The sequence below is a fragment of the Bombyx mori genome, chromosome 6, assembly GCF_030269925.1.
Source record: "Bombyx mori chromosome 6, ASM3026992v2".
In the NCBI taxonomy this organism is placed as follows: Eukaryota; Metazoa; Arthropoda; class Insecta; order Lepidoptera; family Bombycidae; genus Bombyx; species Bombyx mori.
This window is the reverse complement of record NC_085112.1, coordinates 6292178-6303227: the sequence shown is the minus strand read 5'-3', so window position 1 is coordinate 6303227 and position 11050 is coordinate 6292178. Positions and strand designations below refer to the sequence as shown.

The following is an 11050-nucleotide window of genomic DNA, read 5'->3' as shown; positions in this document are numbered from 1 at the left end:
TTGTGATTGGCGGTGAATGTTCTGCACCGGATCACTATTGGCGTAGACTACGTCAGCGCGGGGGAGCGCGGGGTCAGGCGCCATTACGAACAATGGCCGTCGAAATAGTCGTTAGCGAATAGCTTTTATCTCTTTCTAATATAAGCCACGCAGGTAGGAATTAATGAGACGGAGAGGGTTTCGGCGGGTACACCGCCTTCATCATTGCATCTCGCTCACACGCACGTGACCGGTTTTGCCGTCTCGAGTGGCGCGCTCGGCAGCGGTAAACGCTCGCTACGACGGGAATTCAGAGTCGTAGAGCCTCATACGCGGGTCATAAACGATCCGCGGCCATAGTAGAGGTGCACGCGCGAGAATCGATCCGAATCGCCGGCGATAAACGCATCTCCCGCGAGGCGATCGTCGCGCGCCGCGTCGCCGCCGAGCGATGAGTTCCAAGTTCATCATCGATAGCATGCTCCCAAAATACCACCAGCAATTCCACCACCAGAATTTATTTGCCGGTGCCGGAGCGTCGCCTATAGAGGCGTCGCTGTCGTCTTCGCTGTCATCGTCGCTGTCTACCTCGCTGTCTAGTTCGCTGTCTGGCGGACTGGGTGCGGCAGCGCTGGGAGCAGGCTCACCGGGTGCCGGGAGCCCGCAGAGGTCTTCATCTTCATCGTCGGCGTCGCCGGGGGCGCCGGCGAGAATGTATCCGTACGTGTCGCATCACCAGCAGTTCGGAGGCTCAGTGCCGTTCTCGGCGGGCGGGGGACTGTCAGCAGCAGATGACAAGAGTTGTCGATACCCGACCGCCGTGGGTCCTGATCCGATGGTGAATTACGCTCTGGGTCAGCACAATGGGGGCGCAGCCGTGTCTGCTGCGTCGGCGAGCATGGCAGCAGCGGCTCAGTTTTACCACCAGGCAGCAGCTTCGGCGGCCTCCGCAGCTAACGCAGCTACCGCGGACGCCATGGGGGTGGCCTGCGCTCAGCCCTCAGCACAGACGCTCCCTGAAATCCCCAGATACCCGTGGATGTCCATCACTGGTAAATGCTTTACTTCTTGACTGCATGTTCAGTTGCGGTGTTATCCTATTTATTTACCTGGAAATTTATTTCACGTATTATTTAATTAATTATTTACTTTTAACAAAAAACTCGCTAAAGCACTGTTTGTTTCATTTTTAGCATTTGTTATCAATTTATTTATGAGTATCGCTTGTTTAAGATTCAAAAACGTTCAAATGTTACTATTTAGTATTTCGCTTTTTACGACAGTTTTTCTAAGCAAATTAAACGTGTGAATTAATTACAATTAACATTAATGTGCCATAACCAATGTACCTACTTCAACTGTGAGAACGAAAAAACTTGGTTTAAATGTACCCATGATGATATTTTATATTATTTATTTATTCATTTCGTATTTTTATCTTTCTAATAAGAATAAAAAAGTAATTGAACATTCAACAATTTTTATAATAAGATATAATAATATATAAAAACGATAAAAAATTTTAGGTACTATCAAAAAAATTCGCACCTGCTAACGTATTTCAGGCCTGACGTTTACGGAAATTTAATTTAGAACAGATGACAAATGAACAATTATAATACAATTATAAAAAATCGTTTTATGGTTTTATGAAAAGGGCATTATTTCTTTTAAAATATATGCTATTTCAGCTAAAATAACGTTGATTTAAACTAGACGGCGACGGCCGACGGAGAGTAGAATTCTCTTTTAGAGATGATAAAAATCAATTAGGATTTCAAACGACAATGAATTAGTTATAAACATATTAATTAACAATAAAATAACAGCAATGTATTGAATTACATTAAAAAATATTAATAACAATAAGAATTAAATTCAATTGTTGCATAAACTTAATTTTCATTGCAATATAAAAACTGCAAAAGGAGGCCTTTGAATTAATAGCTAATAAAGTTTTGCGGCTCATTAATACTATTGATGATTGAGTGATAAAATTTTAATTAAAAAACAATAAATAAATATTATCGGTAATCATAAAATAACTAATCGTTTTTTTTTTCTTTCAAATGATTAAGCAGTTATTGAAATGAAGGAATAATATTTACCATTAATTTCATTATAATTATTCTCGTTATAGTTAAATTATATCTGGTTTGTAACTAAAATTCAGTAAGTCGGTCTCGATTTTCTCCGGCATGGTATTCAAATATAATACATAATATGTACATGCCCAATGCCACTGAACCCATTATATGGAAATTATACGATATTAAGAGTAACATAGAAAAAACGTGTTTTTATTTATCAAAATCGCAAACCGTTAACTTCTATCTAAATTGATCAGAGAATATTCAGAATGGTTATAATAACGACAGAGATGCTTTTTTATTACACTTTGTTAATGCCTACGTATTTGCGGGCCTTCTGTGAGGTCCACTTAGTACTCCAAATGGCGACCCATTACATTCTCGAATTGCCTGTGCGTTTTGCATACAATGGTACAATTATTTTTATTTGCACTTTTATTATCTAGCAATCATTCTTCCGTAGATAAAAACGCACAATCAGTCGCGCTGTTAATACTAGAATACCGTTGCGTGTACTCTAAATATAATTTAAGAAACTTAATAATTATATAATTTAACTATAAAATAAACGTAAGATCCTCATTTATGTCCTTCTTTTCGGTTTTTGCTTCGATTATAGCTCTTTGTTTTATAGTTCGAGATTCACACGAGAATGATTTTGTATTCAATCGAAAATGGCGTATCGAATGAAATTAGCAGGAGATGATAGATTTAAACATTTTGCAACTCAATTTTCGTAATATATGTTCTGGTAAATAAAATAAAAACGTTTTCATTATAATTCAACAGGTGCTTAATATAATAAAACAGCAAAGTGTGTATATGAATAATGTTGTCCGTATCACGAATTAACATTAGCAGAAGGACGGAAAATATCATAGGTAGATAAATAGGTTGCTTGATGAATATTTTCGCCGTGAAATTAAATTCGATACTCTATGGTTTTGATAAAATTAGATTGCAGTAGCTAGAAATGGAACTTTGATGGAAAGACTGAATTGATATTAAGAAACAATTTGCTTAAGCATAAATTGGAAAATAACTTTGCAAGACCATCTAATTTACTTTAATGCGGGCAAATAAACACATTAACCTTTATAGACAAAGAAGTATCTGATTATCATCTACTTTTAAAAAAATAAATTATACAAAGTTTTTAGTATAAATAAGTCATTAATAAGATTAAGAGTTTCAAATAAGACTATGGAAACGATTAATACAAGTTGAATTTCTTAAAAATCATGCCGTATTAGTATAATTAGAATGTTTCTAATGGCGTTCACATTCAAATGTTTTTTTCTAAGTCATAATTTATATAACTGCTTTAATTACGTAATGTATTTCTGTCGATACTGTCAAGAAAACACCTCTTTGTTGTCAGTTTTTATTTATTTATTTGAGAAATGAACCGATCGATACATCGATCGATATCTTAAACATAAGGCTCAGTAGCTTAACAGATGTCCATTAGGCGAGTAAAAATTAATTAACGAATAACTATATATAAAATCCACTGACTACTCACAGGTTAAAAAATCTCTCTAAAAAAAATTGACTTCTAAATTCATGGTTTGTTATTTTCGACTAATGTATTTTTTTGTAGAAAAAAAAAAAACATCTAGACGAAATCGCTTATTGCGTAAGATCATCGTTTTATATCGGATTGTTAGCGGATAAATCAAACCAACAGTCCTGATATAACATTATAGTCTTAATATTTAACAATATTCGTTTTCACAGTAATTTATAAAGCACTTTCTCACACAGCTTTGAGCTTCTGAAGCGATTCGAGACCTTTTTTTTTGTCATGCAGAAGCTATAATGTATTCGGATTTGTTGTGTAAATTAAAAATAAAAATAAAATTAATTATTATTAAAATCGTAATTTACTCAAAATGTTCAATCATTGTAGTATGTGCCTAGTTTTTAAATTACATAAAAACAAATGTAGCTCCAAATGTCAAGGTGGGGATAATTCAGCATTCATTAATTTTAGATGTATTCAAAATGCCGGTAATTTCAAATGATCAGAGGCAAGCATATATTTATTATATATGATCGAGAAAAAAAAAACGCATAAAGATTGTTTTTATGAAAATATCTACAAAGACACGCGTTAAGAACTGTCAACCCTGTTGGCACATATTTACAGCTAGAGCGGATGACACGCTGCAAAGAACGTAGTTTCAAAGCCAACTCGCCGTCAAGAACGCGTTGTAGATCACTAAAATTACATAAAACGGCCTATAATCGTTTTTTGTTGTTTGGGAATGGCCTATTTTCGTGATTTAGCGCCGATGCTGGCTTGTAAAAATGTCCGGGGCGATGGAGCCGAGGATCTGTCTTGAAGTGGCCGAAAATAACGCGCCGGCCACTACGGAGCCAGGTGGAGCGGCGCGTACTCCAAATTATTTTACAGAGTTGTCAGCGCACAGACAGTCGTTCGCCGTAATCGCTAAATTGTGGTGTCGTTTAAAATTTTCATATGAATGAAACGGAATGCAGTAATGGATTTCTTTATGACGAGTAAATTTCATATCGTAGTGTTTAGACTTTTGGTCGACTCAAAAGCGGCATTTATCTTCACATTAAATAATGAAGAGTGTATTGAATCTGAAAAATAATCTTTTGAATTAATTTTGAAGTCGTAAATAAAAAACGAAACGTATGTGAGTTAATTGCGTTAATAAAAAAGGTAATTACAATTCAAAGACAATAAAAACATTATTGATAAAATAACTCGATTATTTTCAAGCGTCATTATCCTGGTCACACCGTCACACAAACATAGAGTGCGGCGGGAAGATGAGCACCAGTCACATGTGAGCGTCCTAACGAACGCATGCGCGGATCAAATATGGCCGTCAGTCGTAGCCAATCGCAGGGCGCCGTGTGCAAACGGAACCCACATGCCATCAAAAGCCCTTAACACTATTGATTGCTATTTGCAGCGCACAATTAATTAAACTATCCATTAAATTTATCTCGTACGTTGTGTATCACACTTGTGATAGTACTGTATTTAAGATCAACTATCGTTAATAGCGCATTTGGATAGTCCTACCTTTAAACGGTTATTACAACACCCACAACAATGCAATTAATGTATTAATTACATAGACAGACATTTTAGTCACTGCATTGCAATTAGTTTTATACTGTAATAGTACGCATAAGGGATATTTTTTAATTATTACATGGGTGTGTATAAGCAAATCTGCCTTTTAAAATTTGCTATACGAGTATAAGTATAATAATAATAATAATAGCCTTTATTCAGACAGTATTTCATTTACATATCTTAATTTTCTTTTTGTTAACAATTTTATTTTTATATACTTTATATATATTAAAGTCTTAACTCTATCCTTAACTATTTAGCATCGGTAACCCCGTCTGTATGTCATTTATTGACAAAGGCCTCCTCCAACCTTTTCCATTCCTCTTTGGCAGTTCTTGTCCATAAACCTCCGTACGAGTATAAGTACTTACATAAATTATTCAGTGCGTTATAATACTTTTTACCTTTCCATATCCCATGAATCAGCTCGCTGAGTTTCTCGCCGGCTCTTCTCAGCGGGTCGCGATTCCGATCCGGTAGTAGATTCATTCGCGAAGCAGCTACTCTTGAGCTGTTAGGTCTCCTTCGGAGGCGCTCGGGTAGCTGTTAGCAAATCCCACCCCTCCTGGCTGAGCCTTTGCTCGCCCACCTGTCCTGATGAAACTGGAAAGGCCTCCGGGCCACCAGTAATCCTTCAATCATAAAAAAAAACCTTTCCATTTAAAAAATAAAACCGTCCTATATTTTGTCACGATTCCAATTTGTACGAATTGTAACGGAAACTTTATTTTATTTTCATTATAATCGCGTTCTTTTCGCTTAATTAAACCAATCGTTCACGACGAAATTAATGTTTCCGATCAAAAGAACTCGATCGTTTTATTTCACGTAATGCCAGTTCTTAATTAGCACCTATTAAAATATGTTACATCGAATTTGACAATGAATTATATTACATTGTTTATTAATTTTATTAATCCACAAAACGATTCAAAAGAAATAAAGCGTTAAAAACTACTACGTTTCACATACATACATCGTAAAACCAGATCTAATTGATTGAAAGCAATTAAAAATGTTTTTACTCGTAAAATCGTCTATAGAACAACGATAAAAGGTAATTAATAGGCAATTGTTACCATAATTGTTCGCCTATTTACATCTGTAGAAATCTTCAACTCTATAGCTTCTTTATTCGTTTTTAATTGCAATCTTTTTTTAGATACAACTGTTGATATTAAGAAAAAAAAAAATACAAGCAGCCACTTTTTTGACTACCCACCTTTACATGTACTGTTTCCGCTCCGTATTTTAATTTGTGTGTTCTCAGATACTAATAAAAATACTACCTTTTTGTTGCATTTAAATTTCCAAGCTAGATTTATTAATTGAACTCACAAACATTATAAAATATGTGGTCGATTTATTTATTAACTTGTTTCTTTGCTCTTTTTAAATTCATCGAAGACCAAAGTCATCTAATGATAAATTATTACAGAACCAACGTTCGTAGATTGCTTAAAGATTTTTTTTCTAAAAAGCCAATAATAGCTATGAGTGCATCTATATTTTTTAAATCAATGTATATAGAATTTGAGCTGCATCTAAAATTGTAAAATTACTTTTATGGCTTAATTTCGAGTTTGTTATTTTCATTAGAGTCCATTTAGAATTGCAATAAAAAATACCCAAACTTTAGTAAGGAAGGTGATTGGTGTTTATCAAACATCTGGTATTTTCTCATTGTGATGATGAAAATACAAGTCCTCACAAAATACTAGATCTCAAGATACTACTAGTTCATAATGTGTGATAAAAAAAAATCATTATTTTTTTTTTAAATCGGCGCTATATTATTATTTCCAGGATTGATACCTTAGTATTCCGTTACCACGAAAACTGTAAAGTATTCCAAACGTCGGATATAATTAAATGAAAGTGGTAAAAGCGAGATTAAGCCGTAGGCATACCTAGTTGTTTATATGAACTAAAAAAACTCAAAATGCGAGTCTTAAATATAATTATAATATGTTTTAGACACACGAAAATCGAAGAAAACTACTGTACTAAAATTATCATAATCGAATACCTAACTTTTATTATTTAACACCACACATACACCTATTTACATCTGTTGATAATAGTAGTAGCATAGTTTTCATTATAACTTTTTCATCCTATGTTCTACATCCTATACCTTTTGAATACGTAAATTAATCCGTAGTTAGTGGGGTAAAAGCCACAGTAAAGTCCCTAAAATATTTACTTCTCTTAATGGGTATGCATACATTTTTTCTTTTTACATAAAGGTAGTGAACTACATATATGTTCGCATTGTGGTACTTACTAATTGCTTTGCTTCTTCTGGTGTTAGATTGCTTTTTAAATAGATGAATACGTTTTTTTCATTAGGTATTCCTAATTTGAAAAATCTTGCATTGGCAACTCTAAAATAAAACAATACTTGTGAACTTAGTATATCTACGAATATACCAAATCAATATCAGAACCGAATGTAATTTTATTTTCGATTTGCAGAAAATATTTTAAGTCAATGCTGTTTTTTTGGTTGTAGAAAGTTGCCTTAAGATTGTAAATTATGGCTCGCCTGTATCCGGCTTTATCTGTTGTGCATGCTATCCTACCAGTATAAAGGACTTTCAATACGATTGATAATAGATTTTCCATTTCCAGATTGGATGAACCCCTTCGACCGCGTGGTCTGCGGTGAGTTCAATGGTATTTATCGTTTCAAATTTATTTTTCTTTAGTTTTTAAATACAAATTTTGTTTAGATTCTAGTTGACTATGAAACACTGCGATTTGAAGAGTGATTAATTTCGAAAATTGTTATTATCATTTGTTATTTTTTTTTGTTTGTTTTTGTACTGTCATTATGTAATTCTATTCATTTGTGTATATCGGAAATCGCACGTGTACATAATCATCTAAACGTTCCATTTAAAAAAGACAAAGCCTTCCGTACGATTTCGTTGCAATTAATTATTTGATATAGCTTTTTCTTCGATCAATAATACTACTAGATTAGGGATCAGGAACAAAAATAAGACGCTCGAGTGGCCACGTTTTCAGACCCGAAAACATCTTCATTTCTTAGAAAAAAGGTTAATAATGTTAACGACTTCAGTTTATTATAAACCTTAATGCTTAAACATAAAGTTTAATTACCATTGCAAAATATATTTATTTAGGTCCTTTCGTCAGAGAAAGAATATTGTGGCATAAATTTAAAATGTCACTTGAACATAAAAAGTCATCAGTACAAAAATATTTATTCTAAAATGATACATAAAGACTAATCAATAAGGTTAAAAATATTTGTTTAAAATTTCGTGCTTATTGTATTGTGGAACTAGATGTAGTTCTTGGTATTACATTTCAATGCTCAGAACACAGTAAGTATTGAAAGACGTAGAGTTGCAGAATATATTTGTTTTAGGTTTGTTTTGTATGGTCGCAACTATTTTTGACCGATTCAAAAAAGTTGTACATAATATTTTACATTGCCGCTATTACAACAAATAGGTAATAAATAATAAAATTGAATAAAGTAAAAAAAATATGAAAGGAAACAAGGGAACAACAACGTTTTCCACGTATTCTTTATACAGAAGTAAATATAACAATTTTTTTGTTTGTTTAATTACCTTTAAACAGATTCAGCTTGTTATAAAGCTGTCATTATAAGTCATTTTTATATGAGCGGTTTCTTTTTTACAAAATATATAATGTAATCTTATATCAATGAATTTTTCTATAATCAGTTTAATTTAGGCTTATTTTATGGCTGTGTTCGTTTCCCCCAGAAAACAAATCCTTTTCAGCATATACGCTTAAAATATTTACACATACATATAAAGTTTTTATAATACTTTTTTGCATTGATTTGCCACCACCATTGAACAATTCTAGAATTTTTATAAGGGTTCTATATTTCTTATCCTCCTTCTTTCGCGACAATATATATCCATTGTGCACAGCGAAAAGGGGCTACTAGGAAATCTACAAACAAAAATAACATTATAAAATAACAAAACTACTCTATGCATTCCCTGTTCAAGAATAGGTGATGTTTGTTACAATAGTTGGTGCCTTGTTGCAAACATTGGCCAAACAATTACAATATTCGTAAATTGAATTTTATTTAGTATATAATTCTGTTTATTATTTTATGAAATTTACTTAATAATATAAACTTACCAAAAAAATATATTCCTTCCAAAACCTTGGTGTTACGGTGGTTTTTACTCCGTTTTTGAACGCGCAGTGCAGCGGTTTGACGTCTTAGTGTTGGCTATGATTGGACCATACTAATTTGAAATAAGACCACAAATTTATTTGTGGTCTTATTTTTCGGGCCGTTTTTGAAGCGCTAATCGGAAATCTAGTAGTATTATTGATCGAAGAGCTTTTTCGAAATAAGTGGCTACCTTTTTTAATTGGATGCCAAAATGTATTTTTATTCCATATTTTATGTTGAAATTTACCTACAAATACTACTGTAGGAAATAATCACTATGGTCTTTTAACCATTTGCCAACTATGGTATACCTACATGATTTCTAAATATATAAAAAATAAAATAATAAAAATCCATTTTTTTTTGTCTTTTAAATGCTAGTGACTTTTGATGTCACATATAAATATTTGATTTTACTATGGAATATTAACATATTTCGGGTGTTTTTATTTGATAGGCTTAGTGTAATTTTACGACTTTGTGTCCACTTTTGTTTGTAGTGTCTGCATCATATATCACTAGTGTTTTTTAGGAAGCTCGGATATTCTGTGCGAATTCTTTAAGAGAAACGCGTTATTGTTTTGTGTCAGAAAGTAATAGAAGGGGTTTAAAATGTATAGAATACAAACTTTCTCCACAGACAAAGGACGATTGTAGGTCAGAGCAACGCAAACCATCATTAAGGTAAAAAGTTTTGCGCAAACTTTACAATTTTATTGCGCGCAAGACTCACTCACTACCTGCAACATTTCTGGAGAAGCATCGTTCTATTTTTATCTGTTAAGTGATGAATAGTTGAGTAAAAACTTCAGTATTTTTAAAGAAAGATTATTTTCTTTCAATAAACTCATGAAAAAACAAATTTCTACCAAAGTATTACATTTTAATCCAATAAAATAATTGGTATTCCCCAAAATTTATATGCTGAACTGTAAATTCGCTTCGTAAGCTTTCGACATATAATTTTTCAGTAAAAAATAAACCTACTGTAATTAAATTTCATTGAACGTTCAAATGTTTCATATAAATACTGTGAGATGCTCCAAATACTTACCAAACGGATATTTCAGATGTTTCCTCCAATATATTATTATTTCATTTATTTTAGCAATGGAAATAGTTTTATTTTTGTGGGATTAAATTTTAATAAAATAAATATCATCGGTGTACGTTCCTTAACGAATATTTTAACAAATCAATTACTTACAAAATCATTCAATCTTGGAGCACTTGGAAGAACAAAACAAAAAGTGTAACTTTCACCGGACTTGCGAAATAACAATAACCAAACAAAAGGGTTCACGGCAATGGGGTTGTGCAATTTTTTTTCTTCTAAAAACAGCAATCCTTTGTGCTTGGGTGATGTTTACAAATAAGGTGTAACTCAAAGGGTTTTAAATCAAGGCGTCGAAAGCTTTTAAAATAACCTTAGAAAGGGACCATTGTTTTGTTGGCATGCCGGCAAATTGCTTTATTACGATCAGTGTGATTGTTATTCGAAAATCGATATAGCCGAAATTGCAGTCAAAACATCGTTTGTTATCATATAGTGTGTTGAACACGAGAGAACTCCGGTTTCTAAATTTATTACACATGTGCCCATTCAGTAGCTCCTGCACGGTTCGAAGACTCGAATCTAATTAACAACATATATTTTCT

General features: G+C 33.1%; 1 protein-coding gene across 4 annotated transcripts in view; it reads left to right on the top strand.

Moving 5' to 3' along the window:
- The first annotated feature begins 238 nt into the window (after window positions 1-238).
- Window positions 239-11050, top strand: part of abd-A (abdominal A) — a 51027-nt gene continuing 40215 nt past the window's right edge. Inside the window, exons 1-2 of one of the 4 annotated variants that reach the window (XM_012694100.4) lie at window positions 239-1031; window positions 7810-7857. In XM_012694100.4, coding sequence (XP_012549554.1) covers window positions 431-1031; window positions 7810-7857 — 649 coding nt within the window. In that variant the 5' untranslated portion in view covers window positions 239-430. 4 annotated transcript variants of the gene reach the window in all.